Here is a 20,937-nt window from a genome sequence, read left to right as displayed (position 1 = left end):
TCCCCCATGATGTTTTATATAGTTAACAGAAATAATATCAAGGAATGGAATGCAACACAAATATGCATTTTCATTACTAGAAATAATTTACTGTTCTTTGTAAAAATAAACTCATACTTTAATTTCCCCTTTCACAATTACAGTCCAAGTGGAGTTATGGCTCATGAGCGGAAACTATCTCGTGACCTTGTTCACAGCAACAAGAAGGATCAGGAGTTCAAGTCGATTTTCCAACACATCCAATCTGCACAACCTCAACGCAGCCCCTCTGAGCTGTTTGCCCAACACATTGTGACCATTGTGCATCATGTTAAAGGTAAATTAACTGGAAGAGTTATATTGTGTAAAATAAAGTACTTTAGTGCAGTGCTTGACAATTTCCCTGCACCATGGCGACCTAGAATTTCATCCTTATCTCTAGGTTTTTTGAGCCCTCTTCCTGACCCCATGATGTAAATTTTTTCTTTTGTGGGGAGAGGGAGCATGGCATCATATTGGAAGCTACCGCCTGCTAGTTGCAATGGGCTGAGATCTCGACTTTATGGCATTTGAGCAGTTTTGGCGTGTTTGCCAAAATTACACTTTTTTTTTGTCACATTACATGCCAAAAAAATGTGCTAAAAAATTATCAAAACGTCAATACCAGGCAAAAGTTGTACTTGTAAAAACTACAGCTCACTGCGCAAGAATGAGCCCTTGCACAGCTCTCTAGGTGGGAAAAAAAATCCTGACTCCTAACACAATCTAGGTGGAGGATGCACGCATGTATGTGACACTGGTTAACAGATCCAACAGTGTCTTTACATTGTAGAATAAACCACCACCTTTTTGATGGGATTCACCTGATGTGCTCAATTTTATTTAAGAGATTAGTCTAATTTAGTGTCAAGAAATTAACTAGGATTAGAAAAATGTGTCTGCTTTTTTTGTGTGTGATGTTGCAGCTTAGTTCTGTTTATTTATGAGAAGTTGGACTGCAATACTAGAAACAATTCATGGGCAGGTGGGGTACGGTTATTGGAAGAAGGCGGACATGTTGTTCTAATCATAGACAGCTTCTTTAAATATCTAATCCAGTATCAGTAGTTCAAAAAGGATCCACGGTTGCTGGACGTGGGGCGGTTCCCCCAAACCCCCCCCCCCCAAAATGTCTGTGATAGCCGAAAATCTGCGGCGATTCCGGGTCTCCGGTGACCTGGAAAATAAGTGGGATCGGGGGTAGTCTATTTTTTTTTACAAGAACATGCTGGTGTTGCCCCATACTTTTCATTTTCACAAGAGGTAAAAAGAAAAGACCCCCAAAATTTGTAATGCAATTTCTCCGGAGTACGGAAATATCCCATATGTGGACGTAAAATGCTCTGCGTGCGCACTAGGGATGTCCCGATACTGGTATCGTATCGGGACCGATACTAGCCATTTGCATGGTATCGGGGTCTCGTTTAATGTCCCCGATACCATGCCCGATACCTGGTGCCGCTCTGCTGCCCCGTTCTTCCATCCTCCCGTCTGCATCGTGTCGTCCTATGGAGGAGCATGTTACACACGCGTCACTCTGCCTCCTCCCCTGCGCCCAGCGTAACGCTACGAAGGAAGCAGAGTGACGTATATGTCACATGCTACTCCACAGGACGACACGATGCGGACCGGAGGATGGGAGAACGGGGCAGCAGAGCGGCAGCACCCGACCCGAGGAGGTGAGCTGCCTGCAAGGAGGGGGCTGCTACTAATGTCTAAGCGGGGGGGGGGGGGGGGGGGCTGCTGTCTAAAAGAAACAAGGGGTATAGTGAGCCTTAACACCCCACAGGTGTTTGACAAATTTTCATTAAAGTTGGATGGGAAAATGAAGAGAAGAGAAAAAATTTTCACTAAAATGCTGGTGTTGCCCTAAATTTTTCATTTTCACAAGGGGAAATAGGAAAAAAGCCCCCAAAATTTGTACCGCCGCTTTAAGAAAATACTCCATATGTGGATGTAAAGTGCTCTGTGGGCGAACTACAATGCTCAGAAGAGGAGGCGCGCCATTGGGCTTTTGGAGAGAAAATTTGGCTGGAAATTAAGGCCATGTGCGTTTACAAAGCCCCCATGGTGCCAGAACAATGTACCCCCCACACACGCACGCACGCACGCACACACACGTGACCACATTTTGGAAGCTACACCCCTCACATAATGTAATAAGGGGTGCAGTGAGCATTTACGCCCCACAGGTGTCTGATAGATATTTGGAACAGTGGTCCGTGAAAACGAAAAATGTAATTTTTCATTTGCACAGCCCACTGTTCCAAAGATCTGTCAAATGCAAGTGGGGTGTAAATTCTCACTGCACTCCTTATTAAATTCTGTGAGGGGTGTAGTTTCCAAAATGTGGTCACGTGTGTGTGGGTGGGGGGGGGGGGGGCATTGTTCTGGCACCATGGGGGCTTTGTAAACGCACGTGGCCTTCATTTCCAGCCAAATTTTCTCTCCAAAAGCCAAATGTGGCTCCTTCTTTTCTGAGCATTGTAGTGCACCAGCAGAGCACTTAGTGTTCACACATGGGGTATTTCCATACTCGGAAGAAATGGGGTTACAAATTTGGGGGGCATTTTCTCCTATTACCCTTTGTAAAATTAATAATTTTCATTTACACATCCGAAGAGTCATCAAACACCTGTGGGATGTTAAGGCTCACTGTACCCTTGTTACGTTCCTTGTGGGGTGTAGATTCCAAAATAGTATGCCTTGTGGGTATTTTTAAATTTTTTTTTTTTTGGCTGTTCTGGCACCATAGGGGCTCCCTAAATGCGACATGCCCCCCAAAAAAACGTAATTATACCTCATCAGATGTTTCATGGAAAATGATTGATTTGCCTTTGTTTTTACTATTATTCAACAGAGCACCATTTTGGTCCCTCAACAATGACACTGAGTGAACGTTTCTCCTCTTATTTAAAGAGGACAAAAGAACAGGAGCCATCAAAAACCCGCAAGAGCCCAGAAATTCACAGGTACCACCGATCAGATGGCTTTCCCATTTTACACCACTTGCAATGATGCTCTGCTTTCAAGAGATTGTCAAGTTCAGCATCTATCTCTTACCAATTTTTTTTTTTTTTTTTTTTTACATTTTGTACAGGAGAATTGACATTTCTCCTAGTGCTTTTAGAAAACATGGGATTTTGCATGAGGAAGGCAAACAATCGAAAGAAGGGAGCCACAAGGTAAAGCCTGTCTCTGTTTTTATGACTTTCACCAAAAATAAAAAGCCTGCAATCTACTAGGTATTTTGCCTCTGCCTTGCTCTCTACTTAAGTTTGTGTTTTTCTTTTAAGGATGTGAAATATGTCTAAAAAATGAACTGCAAAGTGTTAAATGTTTAATAAATCAAAATCTATATATCAACAACCTTTGTGAAGTGGTTTAGGATATGGTAAAAATGAAATCACTCCAAGGTCTATTGTGGTTGAACTTGAAAGACAGAGGAATTTTGGAACCAAAATCTCCAATGATGAGCAAATTACCCTAATGTATTTTTGGGTTCTGCTTGTAAGTATTTCACTCTATTGTATACCAGACACATTTTATTAATAACAGCTGGTTGCATGCCCTGAATGGTGGCATTTCCACCTACCTATTGGTAGAATTCGGGTGACTGTTACTTTTTTAATGAACTGTGTTGCCATGACAGTGACCATGCATTACATCTGATTAGGACATAAAAATATGATTTCATAGCATATAGACAAAAAAGGTACTTTCTTTGGTAGATTACCCAAAATGTTATGTTACTATGTGGATAGAAAGTGCACAATGTTAACGTCTGCCTTCTGATGATGTAAACGGAGAAGAAAACAAAGACTGGCATATCCTGGAAAAATCCTGTTTTAGTATTCTAAATAGAAAGACATCGAACATTACATGTTTAAGTCAAGCACTTAGGTTAAATGTATATTAAACATGTAATATACATGTGTAAATTTATGTATGAAATCCTGCAATTTTGACTTTGGCCACTGAGCCTAACAATTTGCAGCCATTTCCAGTTGATTAAAGATGACTTTTCTGTAGTCAACTCATTGTCATTGGACATTACAATGAAGGTAGAACCTCTGTTATTAAAGCTCGAGGCAGATTACTTACAGGATCACACCACTGACTTTAGGTGATGGTCTCAACTTGCAGAGCATTGCCCCAGCAGTTTACAATGTAAGTCAGTAATTTTTTTATGGTGTTGCTGTGACAACACAGACAAGGTGGCTGCCACAATCATGTAAACAAAACAATAAAAAAAAGTCTACAATAAGAAAATCCATGTTTAATGTATACAGGGCTTTAGGCTAAAAATAATTATTTTGTGCCTTTGACTTCTAAGTTGTAATATTATTATAATAAATGACTTTAATGTCTGGTATGCCTGAGAGGTTTCCATCATTCAAGCCAGTTAAAGGGGTTGTCCAGCAAAAACGAATGTAACTCCTATCCAAAGAGTACAGAACTCGGGAATCTCCGGTGCTCCTATAGAAATGAATGGAGTGTGTGCCATCTACAGAGTCTGAACCACCCCCCAAACCCCAACCTATTTTGGAAGTCATCTGGAGCTTAAAATCTCTATAGAGAGACACACCCCTACCCCTTAATTCCCTGGTTGAACTTGATGGACATATGTCTTTTTTCGACCGTACTAACTATGTAACTATGTAATGTGGAGTCTTTACAATAACCATATATTTCTATTGTAGTTAAGGATAATTGGGCTTGTCCTGTGGCCAGTTGTCAGGCAGGAGCTGGGACCACCCAGAAATGTATGAACACAGATAACTATCATGACTTGGGGTCCTTTTAGATGGGCAAATTGCTGATCTTGTAGAACAGCATCCGTTAAAGGACCGTTTCACATGGCTCAATTATTGTCAGGGCATGGCTGCATGAACAACCGCTAAATTAATTTTTTACATGATTGTTGCCCTATTTACATGAGGATATGTGTGACAAATAATACAATTTAGGGCGACGTGGTTCCGTTAATCAGACTAACAAGTTTTTGATCATTCAACTGAGGTACAATTATTGGCATGTTCTTCGAAAAATCACCCTGTTTAAAGAGCCCTTTAGAAGTTATTTTCTTGCAATTGACATACAGTATCTCACGCGAGTTCAGTTTTGTAAATATTTTATTATACATATATTGTGGCAGAGCATTACACCGAACACACCTCCAAGGTGTTACCACTGCCTTTCTAAAGAAGCTGATGGTAAAGGTGATGGACTGGCCAAGCATATCTCCATATCTAAACTATATTAAGCATCTGCGGGGGCATCCTGAAATGGAAGGTGAGGGAGTGCAAGGTCTCTAACATGCACCAGCTGCATGATGTCATCATGGAGGAGTAGAAGAGGACTCCAGTGGCAACCTGTGAATCTCTGAACTCCATGAGGAGCTGAGCTTTCTTCATGCCCGGTGGCCCGATCATGCTAATGCCCACCATTAATCCTTACTATGCCTTGATCAATACTGATCATGGCATCTCCGGCAATGGGCGGCTCTGATGGCTCATCGGATTACCCACAAAAAGGGAATAAGCCCCTTCCCCAAAAATTTTTAATTTCCCTCCCATTTTACCCAAAAGTGGGGGGGGGGGGGAAATGTAGATATGTAGATATATGTAGGTATATTAATTATTATTATAATATTTTTGTTATTATAAAAACTCAGGTAAAATATATAAACTATTTTGGCACATAAAATATTGACACTTTGGGACCAATCTGAACATTTCCACTTAGGGGTGTACTCACTTGTTGCCAAGGTTTAGACATTAATGTCTGTGTTAAGTTATTTTGAAGGGACACTACATTAAACTCTGTTATACAGGCTGTGTACTCACTACTTTACATTGTAGCAGTGGGTTATTTCTTCAGTGTTGTCACATGAACAGATATAATAAAATATTCACAAAAATAGTGTGTTCTTACTTATGTTAGATACTGTAATTATCCTGCTGGTCAAAGACACCGATTTTAGCAGATGCCCAGAGCCATAAGCCACAGCATCCTCAGGCTGGCCACATCTGTGTAGATCATATGTTCTTTGTTAATTATTAGTTTAGAACATACAGCAGATTTAACAATAAAAAAAAACACCGGTTACATCCTGGGCCTCTCGTCTATGTTCAATATATTGATCACTGCAGGATCTGGTGAGAGAACTGTTTGTCATATATTGTATATTTTGGTGGCATATCCATTACACTGTTACAGGTTCAGAGACAACACCAGGTTTTAGGAGTATTCACATACCCAGCAGGACTATGCACTGTCCTAGTAGTTCTATATGCAGGAAGGGAGGTATCACATAGGCCTGTTAGTCCTGCAGGTGGATTTTGCTTAGCTCTGTTGTGTAGTCTGGCAAAAAATACCCCACAAACATAAAGGTTACGCCTTCTTTTTACTTGTATACACCTTCTGTCAATTGATATTGTAATTAGATGTACCTCTCCAGGTCATACTGTGACTGGGTTGTCAGTGAATATAGTACGGATACAAAATGGTAATTGGTAGACTTTGATGGTTTGAGTTGAGATGGGTTGCCTGGTCTAGTAATATCTTATGGTTACCACAAAAAAAAAAAACCCAATGCATCAGTTGTCCTAGTAGGAAGTACACAAACAGGCGTTTAATTGTGTTTGTATGGCCAACTTCAGCCTGGTAACAGATCTTTTCAATTATATTTGTATTGGACTGTTTTCATAAAACATGATAAAGATGGATAGTAGATTTACTTCTGTCTCCCATTGCTGTAAAATTATTATATATTATCAAGCAAGTAACCTCCTCCCCCCTCCAAGAAAACATATTTTATCTAGATAAAATGTTTTCTTGGAGGTTTTTCCCTCAGCTGATTCAACTCTAGGGGCATATTGACCCACCTGGCTATAAATACCATTTGTTGTAAAAATTGCCAATGCAGTTATCTTCAATCAGTATTTGCACACCCTTTAGGGGTTAAGGAGCCACTCTTCAATTTTTGGGAAATAAAAATACTACAGCTACACGAAAACTAAATGTACTGTATTTTTAGGTATCAAACGGTCATAGTCTTGTGTTTTCAGACCTTTCAGTGTGTCTCGGAAAATGCATAACTGTCAAAAATGTCTTCTGGCTGCAGTTCTTGAATGTAAATTGTGTTTATAAAATAATTTTATGAATTATTTGCATATAGGTACCACCCCTCTGTATTGTTCAGTAACTAATAGGAAGTAAAGGAAAATGTAACAAATGTGTAGTATTTAATAATTGGTTTAAAATTGATTCATCCTTCCATCCTTGATGCCACAAAACTGTGAAAGAAAAAACTATTTATAGTTTAATTTGCCAAATGTTTAGTGTAACCTTTTCCTCTGTTACCATAGGGAGATGGAAAATACAGAGAGGAACCCTCAGATCTGCGGCAGGACATTGAACGCCGCAAAAAACATAAGGACAAGCGTGACCATTCCCGTGACTCTGGGGATTCCAGAGATTCAAGCCGTTCCAGAGAGAGGTCACCTGAGAAACAAGAGAAGCCCAGAAAGTCGTCCAAGAAACACAAGTATGTATTGAATGTTTCTTAGGTTCCTGTTTTAGGCTACGTTCACATGTAAATAATCTGCTGCTAGTTTACCACAGCTGAAATTCCATTAATGGGTAGCAACATACAAGCGGATTTTCCGCTGCACAATATCCACAAGCAGAATTTTAGCTGCGAGAAACAGTGGATTATTTTCGTGAATGTACCCTTTGCATTTGCCTTTTTTTTTTTTTTTTTTTTTTATTCATTTTTTTTTTATGCCATTTGACATATAAATGTAACTTTAAATCTTGGAGTACCACAATTCCCAGAAGTTGTGCCCATGGGATAGACAGCATGAGTCCAGCAGTGACTGGGCTGGGTTTTCACTGTAACAGCTAATCTTCTGATCTCAGTTGTATACTCCATGGATGCCCCACTTTCGGGCAGTCAGGTCTAGAAAGAGTCCTGGCTGTTCCAATCTTCCATTCCCTTCTCCAGATCTATCACGCCACACAATCCTGTCTCTGGGCTTGACAGGCAGCTCTTTCTATCTCATGGCTTGGGGTTTTGCTTTGATATGAATTGTCTGTTAAGACACCTTATACAGTGGTCCCTCGACTTACAATGGGCTCAGGTTACAATATTTTCAACATACAATGGCTTTCTCTGGATTATTGCAACTTGAAAACATACCGTATATACTCGAGTATAAGCCGACCCGAGTATAAGCCGAGACCCCTAATTTCAACCCAAAATCCCAGGAAAAGTTATTGACTCGAGTATAAGCCTAGGGTGGGAAATACCTCATCCCCCCCTGTCATCATCCAGACCCGTCATTAACATCCTCATCATCCCCTTTTCATCATCCCACACATCCCCCCTTCATCATCCCCTTGTCATCATCCCACACATCCCCTTATCATCCCACACATCCCCCCTTCATCATCCCCTTGTCATCATCCCACACATCCCCTTATCATCCCACACATCCCCTTATCATCCCACACATCCCCCCTTCATCATCCCCTTGTCATCATCCCACACATCCCCCCCTTCATCATCCCCTTGTCATCATCCCACACATCCCCTTATCCCACACATCCCCCCCTTCATCATCCCCTTGTCATCATCCCACACATCCCCTTATCCCACACATCCCCCCTTCATCATCCCCTTGTCATCATCCCACACATCCCCCCTTCATCATCCCCTTGTCATCATCCCACACATCCCCTTATCATCCCACACATCCCCCCTTCATCATCCCCTTGTAATCATCCCACACCCCCCCCCTTCATCATCCCCACCCCCCCCCCCTTCATCATCCTCTTCTCATCATTCGCCCTCAGTGGTCTTCAACCTGCGGACCTCCAGAGGTTTCAAAACTACAACTCCCAGCAAGCCCGGGCAGCCATCGGCTGTCCGGGCTTGCTGGGAGTTGTAGTTTTGAAACCTCCGGAGGTCCGCAGGTTGAAGACCACTGCGGCCTTCAACATGCGGACCTCCAGAGGTTTCAAAACTACAACTCCCAGCAAGCCCGGGCAGCCATCGGCTGTCCGGGCTTGCTGGGAGTTGTAGTTTTGAAACCTCCGGAGGTCCGCAGGTTGAAGACCACTGCGGCCTTCAACATCATCCAGCCCCCTCTCACCCCCTTTAGTTCTGAGTACTCACCTCCGCTCGGCGCTGGTCCGGTCCTGCAGGGCTGTCCGGTAAGGAGGTGGTCCGGTGAGGAGGTGGTCCGGGCTGCTATCTTCACCGGGGGCGCCTCTTCTCCGCGCTTCCGGCCCGGAATAGAGCCGTTGCCTTGACAACGACGTATCTGCGTCGTTGTCAAGGCAACGTGACTATTCTGAGGCCGGGCCCGAAGCGCTTAGAAAAGGCCTCCCCGGTGAAGATAGCAGCCCGGACCACCTCCTCACCGGACCACCTCCTTACCGGACAGCCCTGCAGGACCGGACCAGCGCCGAGCGGAGGTGAGTACTCAGAACTAAAGGGGGTGAGAGGGGGCTGGATGATGTTGAAGGCCGCAGTGGTCTTCAACCTGCGGACCTCCGGAGGTTTCAAAACTACAACTCCCAGCAAGCCCGGACAGCCGATGGCTGCCCTGGCTTGCTGGGAGTTGTAGTTTTGAAACCTCTGGAAGTCCGCAGGTTGAAGACCACTGCGGGTGGGGGAGTTCACTCGAGTATAAGCCGAGGGGGGTGTTTTCAGCACGAAAAATCGTGCTGAAAAACTCGGCTTATACTCGAGTATATACGGTACTCCACATAAAATACTATGGACAGAAACGTGTCAATAGCTGGAAGAACTGATCAGAATGAGAATTTCACTGGTGAAGTGCCTGCACTGACTGGCTGTCTGGTAGCGCCCCCCACAGTACAGGGAGATACTAAATGTTCTGTACTACTCTTTACTTGTTCCAGGGTTAGCTGCTCCTTTTGGACATCAGTTCAATCAGGGTCCATATTACTTTTTTGGGACTTTGTATGTACTGTATAGGACCCTGAAAAATCTCCTGCCCTCTACATAGACAGTGATTACAGCTTCCACCAGCTCTTTATTACCGTTGTATGTAAGGACTTGATTTATATGGATTAGTTATCTACTTATTTTCCTATTTTTGGATGACATTTTGGAGCTTCAGAACCATTTATTAAGTTTCCATAGAGATGTGATCTTTAAATACAATGGTTTCAACATACCATGGTAACCAATTTATATTATAACTTGAGGGGCCACTGTATAATTTTCTGGCACCAGCTGATTTGAAAAAAAAAAAGGGTCTGTGTGTGTATTTATTTATATACATATATATGATGTGGTATTTAACCCCTTAACGATGCAAGGTGTATATTTACGTCCTGTGCCAGTTCTCTAGCTATGAAGCGCCCTCAGGGGCTGAGCGTGCTTCATACCCGGCAGGTCCCGGTTGCTATCAGCAACCAGGACACGTGGCTAATACCGGACATCGCCGATGGGGGCTGTCTGGTATTAACCCTTTTAGACACCGCCATAAAAGTTGATTGCGGCGTCTAAAACGGGAGAATACTGTTGCCGGTTAGCTCAGTGGGCTGTTCGGGATCGCGGTGTCTCGAACAGCTGAGAGGGCAGCGGGAGGGTTAATGTGATTTAACCCCTTCAGTAATAAATTTGAACCACCCCCCCTTTTCCCATTAAAAAAAATATATATATATATATATTAAATAAAAAATTTAACGTGTTATCCAAACTATAAAAATGTTAATTAAACCGTTGTTCAATGGCATACATGTAGAAAAAAATCCAACGTCCAAAACTGCATTTTTTTGGTCAAAAAGTTATCAAAGTCCGGTCAAAACAAAAATGGTACCGATAAAAACTTCAGATCACGGCGCAAAGAATGAGCCCTCATACCGCCCCATATGTGGAAAAATAAAAAAAGTTATAGGGTCAGGAGATGACAATTTTACGCATACAAATTTTGGCACATGTAGTTATAATTTTTTTTTTTAAGTAGTAAAATAAAATTTAACCTAGATAAATTAGGTATCTTTGTAACCGTATGGACCTACAGAATAAAGATATGGGGCTATGATATATCTAGGTTGAAATTTCCAGCCATTTATTCACAGAATTTTCTATAAATTAAATAGTAAATAGGTCGTTTTGTTAAACCACACCCTTTTTGGACAAGCCATGCCCTCTTTGCGACAGACCGCGTCCCTTTTTCGGCTTTTCACAATGCAATGTTGGGTTAGTTGGATTTTCCTGTCGCACAGTGTCTCAGACACTGTGCACCAAAATAACTTTGAAAAACCCAACAAAAACCAGTGGGTTTTAGCTTTGTAAATGAGGGTCATGGTGTAATTTTTACCGAAAAGTGCACTGCGCAGAATTGAAACCCCCTTTTTTTTCCCCAATTTTTGCCTCACAAATTTTCTGATTTTACCGTGTGGTGAATGATATCATTATAAAGTACAACTGGTGGCGAAAAAAAATAAGCCCTCATATGGGTCTGTAGGTGCAAAATTAAGTTATGATTTTTAGAAGGTGATGAGGAAAAACAAGTGCAAAAACGGAAAGACCCTGCATCCTTAAGGGGTTAAAGCAAAATTATCACTGTAGCAATAGTGCAACATTTAGAAGAAATAAAGATATAATGGTTAAGTGTATGAAAATGTTATCTTTTATCTTTCTCCCCTGATCTAAAGGAAACACAGGAAAGTGCGTGAGCGATCCCGCTCCTCCTCCTCTTCTTCACATTCCTCTCATTCTATGCGGGCAGCAGCAACAGATGAATTCCCTCCTGAAAATGAAGACAAAGATGAAAATTTTGAAAAGACACGTTTAGGAAACAAGGATTATCAAGGAACGAGTGATCGAGGAAGAGCTCGGGGAAACTTTGTAAGCTATTCCTGTCTTCCGAGTAGCAAAGCTGTTGTAATGGATGTGTAAATAAAAATAAAATTTGTCTTTAAACAAGTGCAGTGAGTACTGGACAAGATGATAGCACCACCTAAACAAATTCAGAAGACAGACCTCTCCATCTTACCCCATTGGGGGGGTTGTTTTTAGTGTCTTGTCCATATCATGCAAACTCACAACTAGTCATGCAGTGTTATTTGTTTTATTCCAGTACAGCTGCATCTGTGTTTTTTAATTTGGTCAATCACCAGTATAACATTGGCTTAATGTGTCGAAAGTCAAATCCAGGGTCAGCTGACTTCCTGTGAACTGCAGGATGACAATCGCCTACTAAATAGCACTTGCTAGCTCACACACCCCTCCAGCTCCTGTGTGCTGCAGCTGCTGCTATCTCTATGGGACTCAGATATATAGTAGATATACATCTCTCTTGAGGCTGTCTCATGATAAAATGAAACGTGTCAATACAAAGTACAATTGGTCGTGCAAAAGACAAGCACTTAGATGGGTCTGTTTATGGAAAAAGTTATGGTTTATTAAAAGGAGAGGAGGAAGAAACAAAAACACAAATTAAAATTGGATTTGTCAAAAAAAAAAAAAGCTGTGACATCAAATCTTCATAAACATTGTGATTATAGGTCATATCACTTTCACATAGTATTTCTCAAAAAAAAAAAAAACACACTTTGAATGAAATAAACTTATCAAAACTGCACAGTGTGAACTGACCTCAATCCACTTAGTGCTGGAGTTTAGCCAGGTTAACGCAAACTCCTGACTCGGCTCGTTCTCACCTCCGCTTGGGCTCTCTCATTTGGGATCCTTTTGGAGCCAAACAGATCCAGAATAGATCGGAGCCTAAACATGGAAGCCGAATGGACCCTCTTCAAAACAAACTCTGCCGGGTTGTGACGAAACCTATTGACTTGAATTGGGTCTGAAGATTGAGCAGGGAAAGACCCCAAACCCCCCCACCCCACCCGGTCAGCTTCTGTCCTTTTTAAATTGGTGAAGCTCCCTTTAGCAAAGTCTAGCACAGTGTGAACTTAGCCTTTAAATAACCAGATATAGTGATGAACATGCGAAAGCCAGAGGAGTCTTGGGAAATGTAGGAAACATTACAGAACCATTTCTATGATGGATTTACAAACAAAATAGTCCATCCCATGCCTGCCACATCTGCTAAAACAGGTAAGCACAAGGCATACACAGAATCTATATTGTCCTCTAATATAGCCTATGCGGCACTATATGTGCAAAAAAATACCTAGAGTGCTTCTTTAAAGGGGTTCTTTGGATAGGAGATAAGATGTGTAAGCACCAAAGGATAGGGGATAAGATGCCTGATCGCGGGAGTCCTGCCGATGGGGACCCCCGGAATCTTGCACGCGGCACCCCGTTTGTAATCACGCCCCCTCCCATAGGCTTGCATTGAGGGGTGGAGCGTGACATCACATGCTGCCGGCCTTGTGGTTGTCGGTAATCAGACCCGGAGCAAACACGCTACGGGGACTGATTACAAACGGGGTGCCACGTGCAAGATCCCGGGGGTCCCAAGTGGTGGGACTCCCGCGATCAGGCATCGTATCCAAAGGATAGGGGATAAGATGTCGAAGCACCAGAGAACCCCCGCTTCAGTGTATGAAGCGCGCTCAGAAGCTGAGTGTACTTCATACACGATCGGCCTTGGACATTGCTGTTTGGGCTGATGTCTGCCATTAACTCTTTGGATGGGAGGGGGAAAAAACACCAGTTAACTCAGGGAGATGATCGGGCGGTAGTCTTTTATCTGGCTCAATATAATCCATCCTGTGGTCACTGTGTGTGGCCTGTAGTAATGGAGCGCCTAGAACACTGATCAATGCTGTTCTGAGGAACAGCATTGTTCAGTATAAGCAAATGAAAGATTGCATGTATTAGTTCCCTGTAGGGACTAAACAATAGCGAATAATATGTCTAACTTAATGTACCAGAAAAAAATCTAAAAAAAGACATCAAAAAGTGACGGCAAAACCAAAATGGTACCGATAAAAGCTACAGATCACTTCTCAAGTATATATAAAATATAGTTTGGGAGGGTAAGAAAGTGAATCTCTTAAAGTGCACATTTGTGTTATATTTAATTAAGTTAATATTAGAAGTATTTTTAAAAATAGTCTTAGTAGAGGTCTTTGGTTTGCAAAATTGGACTTTTATAAGTAGTCTTGAAAAGCCTTAGTGACAAGTATTTTAAAGACCTACCAGAAGAGCATGTGGTGTAACAGTAAAATGTAGTTAATATAATGTAGCTTTAACTTGTTCTAGTTTTTGTCATGCAGTGTGTTGTCAAGGAGCTCATGAGTGGATTCACATAACTAGTAGAATATGATATTAACTTATCTCAGTAGTGCAGCTTCGGACATGGCTTCCAGCAATCCTTTTTTTTTTCTTTTTTTTCTTCTTTTTTATAGAACGGTTTATTTATGATTTTATCATTTAACATTTTCATAAAGACAATAACCATACACATAACAGAGTACAGGCAACTATAGGATTCTCATTTTCATATTTCCTCTTCAATTGTTAGTATTTATGATCTCTAACAAGATCATATCTATGCTAATCACATTTGTGTATCACCAGATACCTCTATTATTGGGATAATTTCGTAGGCAATAAGTCAGGAAATATACATTATGGTAGAGTCTCCATATGGATCACCTGTAGGGAAAAGGGCATATAGCTCTCAGAAAGATAAAGAGGGCTATATTAATAATTGAGTGGTAGCGGTGAAAAAGGAATCCGATCCTGGCGCTCACCTGTGCAGCAGCTGAGGAAATTATGTCAGGAGCCGTAATAAGGTAAAAGATGCACTTAATTTTGGATAAAGCAGGGACTGCGCGTTGCGAGGGGACACGCTCCCCTCTTCCTCAGGTCCAATCGATTGCTTTATCCAAAATAAAGTGCATCTTTTACCTCATTACGGCTCCTGACATAATTTCTTCAGCTGCCGCACGGGTGAGCGCCAGGATCGGATTCCTTTTTCACTGCTACCACTCATACTCTCAGACCGGACGGACGGACGGGTGGATCCGGGCAGCACACCGTGGATTTCCACTTACCCACACCAGTTGGGCCCCTTCAAGCTGCAACAGGTGTTATGCTCTCAGCACCAGGTGAGAGCATTCCTTACGCTTCCTCACCTGTCACTTGTAATAAGGTTAACGGTACATAGATAGGCGCATTGTAACTTTTTATCTTGCATACTTCTCTGCATATTAATAATTATAAAATATTGAGTGTGATAACTAGGGGATTGAAAGTAAGAAAAGAAGGGTGGGTCTCTATAAATAAGGTTTCTGGTTTTATGTGAATGGAAAGCTCTATCATGGTAGCAATGTCTAGGCTGGAAAGCATTTTATCTACCTGTATTTTATGGGTTTGCTTCCTTTAATATAAGGTTGTCAAACACTGACAGCAGACCAAAATCTGAAGTGGTGAGCATATAAAGTACAAAGGGGCAGAATTTCTAAACGCTTTCACTAGAAAACTGGTGTGTTTTAAAAATAAATAAATAAAAAAATTTAAAAAGGACATATGAGTGAGCAATATTTATTTTGGCCAAAACCTACCTGCTGAATGGACCCTGAATGGGTTGGACAAAATGTACATAGACTGGTGCCGTTGACTTTAAATGGAATTTGTCGGGTTTGTTGTTTCACAGAAGTTGAGCAGAAAAAAATTGGGACATGCAGGATTCCCCCCCCCTCCCCCCCCTTCACTTAAAGGGGTACTCCGGTGGAAAATGTATTTTTTTTATTATTTAAATCAACTGGTGCCAAAAAGTTAAACATATTTATAAATGACTTCTATTTAAAAATCTTAATCTTTCCAGTACTTATCGGCTGCTGTATGCTCCAGAGGATGTTGTATAGTCCTATTCTACCTGACCCCAGTGCTCTTTGCTGCTATCTCTGTTCGTGTCAGGAACTGTCCAGAGTAGGAGCAACTCCTCATAGCAAACCTCTCCTGCTCTGTACAATTCCTGACAAGTACAGAGGTGGCAGCAGAGAGCACTGTGGTCAGGCAGAAAAGAACTATACAAATTCCTCTGGAACATACAGCAGCTAAGTACTGGAAGGATTAAGATTTTTTAAATAGAAGTCATTTACAAATCTTTTAAAGGGGTTGTGCGCTGCCCTGCCTTTTGGAGCTCCGCTCGCAGCGTCTGGAAGTTCATTACTCCGAACGCTGTGTGTGGGATTCCGTTCTGTTTCTGATTCCGTTCTGTTTCTGATTCTGTTCGCGGCCGCCCCCTCGTGATGTCACACCCGCCCCCTCAACCAAAGTCTATGAGAAGGGGGCGTGAAAGCGGTCGCGCCCCCTTCCCATAGACTTTCGTTGAGGGGGCGGCCGCGAACACTGAAGCCCACACACAGCGTTCGGAGTAATGAACTTCCAGGCGCTGCGAGCGGAGCTCCGAAAGGCAGGGCAGCGCACAAACCCCTTTAACTTTTTGGCTCCAGTTGATTTAAAAAAAATAAGTTTTCCACCGGAGTACCACTTTAACTCCTGTAATTTGAATGGACTTTGCTAACATGAACTAAAGATTGTATTTTTACATATTTCCGGATGTAAATGTATGGATACGGAGAGAATTAGATTATCTTTACTTACATTATGTAAAATTAAATGAACTTTTTTTTTTTTTTTTTTTTAAATCAAATTTTTGACCTGAATTATAATGTGTCTCAACAGCAATATAGAGCAAGAGGCACAAGGCCATGGAACAGGGGTGCTTTTTCAGGAAATAACAATAACAACAACAATGACTTCCAGAAACGCAACAGAGATGAAGAATGGGATCCAGAATACACTCCTAAAAGCAAAAAGTATTACTTGGTATGTATTGCTTCTTCTGGTACCTCTAGGATATTTCTTTGATGTAGTTTCATATTTGCTTGTAAGTGTTTTGAAGGGAGCAACATTGTCCCTTTTTATGTTATTGCAGCAAAATGTATATAGAATTGCACCTAATTCCCTGTGTACTGACCAACCTGTCAGTTTATGACTGCCAACAGGACTTTTTTTTTATTTATTTTTTATTTATTTTTTTTTAACCCTGAATTTTTCTCAATTAAAACCAGATGGGTTCTTATAAATGGTATCTACCTTTTTTTATGAAGGTTTTTTTTATTTTGTTTATAGTTGCATAAAAGTACTGTAGTGTGATAAGTTACCAGTCACAAGGGATAAAGTTCTAGAGATTTTTTGTTGTTGTTTTTATGCATTTTTTTTTTTACTCAAATATCATGTGGAGGAAAAGTCTATTTTAAGGATGGTTACCATTTTATAGCAACATGTTCATTTTCAGGTGCGGTGGTAAACTAAAGGAGGCGTCCGTTCATTACAGTGACTTTCAATATCCAGACCACGTCCTGATCCATTCTCATCTCTCTGCAGCACGACGACCGGGAAGGGGAAAACGAGGAAAAATGGGTGAATCGCGGGAGAGGCCGCGCCAATTTCACTCGTGGAAGGGGGAGGTTCTTGTTTCGAAAACCGGGCACCAGCCCAAAGTGGGCTCACGACAAGTTCAGCGGGGAGGAGGGAGAAATAGAGGAAGACGAGAGTGGAGCAGAAAATAAGGATGAGAAAGGCAGCTTGTCACTGGATTAGACTGATTAAGTTCCTATTTGTGGGGATACGATTACCAATCCTCCTTGGATATGGTTTGTCCTGAAATGAAGACACTTTTTCCGCTGAAACAGATTTTTCTGTATTAAAGGATCTTTGATTTTATATTTTACCTTCTATAATAATTTTTTTCCATAAACCCATGTGTAAACATGTTTTCATTAAATATAGAAGTTCGGTGGCTACCACCTTCGTGAATATGACATACTGCTCTCATCCACCATATTTGTGTGTGTGATCTGATCAGACAAAAATAATTTTGACTTTGTAACTTCAGTCCATAATCCATCCCTAAAGCAGATCTGTTTTCTTTGTTACACTTTGATTTTCTTTTCCAGAATTGTTTTATCTGATTTTTTTTTTTTTTATATCTGTACCTGTTTTAAGATTACTTAGTAATATCAGTTACTAGAGCTGCGGTATTATTTTTAGAAAAACTTTCAAAGCCTTTTTTTTTCTTAGGAAAAAGGCATGCTGAATAAATGGTAAATGGGTACACAAATTGAGTATATGTTTGATTTTATTTACTAGTTTTTTTATTTAGTGTCTTTTTCTTCAGTGCATTCCTGCTTAAAGGGAATCTATTGTTGGAAAGTGACATAGTTTAAATCAGGTTTTGTTTAGAGTACCTATCATCCACTAAACTTTCCCTAACAACCCCCCCCATCTGACACTGACTCACGCTATACCTGCCTTTATATCTACTAAAATTATTATAAATACATTTTTCTCCCTTACTAAGGCTGCTCGTTTCTTATGCTGTGTGTGAGGGAGGAAGGGGGAGTGGCCTGGCAGGCGCAACATCATCTGCAGCCTGGCCAGGCGCACTTCCGCCTGTTTTGCTGCGATCTCTCTCGTGATGTATATTCACATATACAAGCTCAGCGCTGTGCCCTGCTGAAGTAAGAGCACAGCACTGAGCTCGTATGTGTCCTGGCTGCAATGTGATTTTGGACTCATGCCAGGAGTCTGAAATCAATAGAAATGCTTGCGGCCAGGACTGCTAGGGAGACCCCTAGTGGTGATGTTTTTACAGTTAAAATATACTGGAGGCAACATTTTTTTATAAAAATCAATTAGAAAGTTATTAATTAGGGGTTTAACTTTAATATAAAAAAAATTTTGATGAGAGATGCTCTTTAACATGTTTACATTTTTTTTCCCCTATTTTCCAATTTGCTTTCTAGATTATAAAATAATCCTGAAGTCTTGCATTTTTCAGTCTGGCCACTAGGTCTTATGATAATCTGAGACTTCCTGTTCTGTACAAATCACTTATCAGTCAGGATTACAGTGAAAGGTGACATCAGTGTATAGATAATACACAATTCACAAGAGCTAGAGCTTAAAGGTCAGTCTCCCCCTCCCTGTACACTTTGATGTCATTTTCAGATGCAAGATTTTCCAAAGAAAGACATAGATGTTGCTATAGAGAAACCAATTCCATTATGAATGAATGACAACTGTTATGCAAATCGGTATAAATGGATATAACAGAGGATAGTCACCCACTGATAAAGTAGCAAAAATCAATCTGGCACTGTTAGGATTTCACCAGCCTCTGAGGTCTCCTGTTCCTGGCCGTGATTTATTGCATCTCCTGCGGGCTGAAAGTCGAGCTACTCGTCAGGTCCGAGTGCCGACCATAGACAAGGAGACGTTTCAGGAGAAAGAGCTCCCTTTCTCAAGCCTCTCACGTGCACACCCACAACCATGATTAAATATAACATACCGTATATCCCGGCGTATAAGACTACTTTGTAACCACACATTTTCTTCTGAAAAGTCGGTGGTCGTCTTATACGCCGGGTATTGAGGTCCGGCATAGGAAAACTTCTGATTATCTGCCCGGGCCGGCTCCCATGTGTGCAGGCGGGGGCCGGCCAGAGCAAGTTAAAACTAATACTGTATACTAAAAACCAGGGTGCCTCCAGCTGTTGTGAAACTACAACTCCCAGCATGGAAAAGGCTGTCCAGGCATGCTGGGAGTTGTAGTTTTACAACAGCTGTAGGCCCCCTGGTTTTTAGTATACAGTATTAGTTTTTACCTGCTCTGGCCGGCCCCCGCCTGTAGCCACACACTGGAGCTGGCCCGGGCAGATAATCATAGGTATTCCTATGCCGAACATCCCTGTGTAACAAAATCTTTTCGGGCCATAAGAATGTCCGCCGGTCACTTACCATTCCCCGGTCGGCGCGCATCCTCCTGCGATCATCCTTCGGTCCGGTCCTCCGTCTCCATGTTTGTACGCACGGGACGTCAGTGACGTCCCGTGCCTACAACCATAGAGGCAGAGGAGCGCAGGACCAGGAGGACGTGTGCCGACCGGGGCCTGGTGAGTGATCGGCCGTGCTATCTTAAGTGATCCGGTCACCTCTCCCCGGTCCCGGCACCTACTGCTATGGTCCATAGGCCATAGCAGTAGATGGTGACCCGGGGCCGGAGGAGCGGTGATCAGAACAGTGTGGGGGCAGACCAGTACAGACATACAGCCTGCAGCCATACACTGTATATGGCTGGAAGCTGTATGTCTTTTGCGGAGAGCTGCCAATCTAATGTTGGGGGAGCTGCCTACTATTGTGGGGGAACTTCTGATCTAATGTTGGGGGAGCTGCCTACTATTGTGGGGGAACTTCTGATCTAATGTGGGGGGAGCTGCCTACTAATGTGGGGTAACTCTCGACCTATTGTGGGGGAACTGCCAACTTAATGTGGGGGGAACTATACTGCCTACCTAATGTGGGGGGAACTATACTGCCTACCTAATGTGGGGGGGAACTACAAGGTCCCGTTAGGCTCAGTTACAATAACGGACATTAATGGCAAAGTAGGGGAAAAAAGCCAGTAACGTCTGTTTGTAACAGAGCCTCTTCAGTAGTGTGAAAGAAGCCTAAAACATGCATTTTATATGCCACTGTAATGATAAAACCCCCTGTCCTCAGTGCAAGGCAATCAAGCTGGTGCTTTGTGTGGCATGCTTGGAGATCTATGCCAGCCCTGAGCTGTCGATGTTTTCCACTAGAAGTTATGTTGATTACTGGCGTTAATAAATATCTAATGCTTTGTGAAAAATCAAGACATCCAGCAACTCCTGTGGTCCAGTCTTGAGGTCATCTTCCGGAAAGCTAATCAGCTTAGGTTCGCAGAACTTATCCTTCATAAACCCATACTAATATGGAGTTGTACTTTTATGTTTATTGTGATACTCTCCAGTATAACTTCTCCTAGAAAACCTTCAAACAGTTAGCACACAAAAGAGGTTAAAATTAAAGGACCTATCATTTCTAAAGCTTCCTCTTTAACTTTTTGTTACAACTCCCAGCAC

At 41.9% G+C, this 20,937-nt stretch overlaps 1 protein-coding gene across 3 annotated transcripts in view; it reads left to right on the top strand.

Annotated features, from left to right (window-relative positions):
* THRAP3 (thyroid hormone receptor associated protein 3) overlaps nucleotides 1-18,132 on the top strand; it is a 55,693-nt gene extending 37,561 nt beyond the window's left edge. For 2 of the 3 annotated variants that reach the window (XM_056557147.1, XM_056557148.1), the window contains exons 6-12: nucleotides 144-316; nucleotides 2,879-2,990; nucleotides 3,119-3,203; nucleotides 7,392-7,570; nucleotides 11,722-11,914; nucleotides 16,673-16,816; nucleotides 17,378-18,132. In XM_056557147.1, coding sequence (XP_056413122.1) covers nucleotides 144-316; nucleotides 2,879-2,990; nucleotides 3,119-3,203; nucleotides 7,392-7,570; nucleotides 11,722-11,914; nucleotides 16,673-16,816; nucleotides 17,378-17,593 — 1,102 coding nt within the window. In that variant the 3' untranslated portion in view covers nucleotides 17,594-18,132. Of the gene's footprint in view, nucleotides 1-143; nucleotides 317-2,878; nucleotides 2,991-3,118; nucleotides 3,204-7,391; nucleotides 7,571-11,721; nucleotides 11,915-16,672; nucleotides 16,817-17,288 lie in introns of all 3 variants that reach the window. The other variant, XM_056557149.1, reaches the window with a different exon arrangement.
* Nucleotides 18,133-20,937: the final 2,805 nt, after the last annotated feature.

Source organism: Hyla sarda, chromosome 2, assembly GCF_029499605.1.
Source record: "Hyla sarda isolate aHylSar1 chromosome 2, aHylSar1.hap1, whole genome shotgun sequence".
Lineage (NCBI taxonomy): Eukaryota > Metazoa > Chordata > Amphibia > Anura > Hylidae > Hyla > Hyla sarda.
This window is presented reverse-complemented; position numbering and strand designations above follow the sequence as displayed.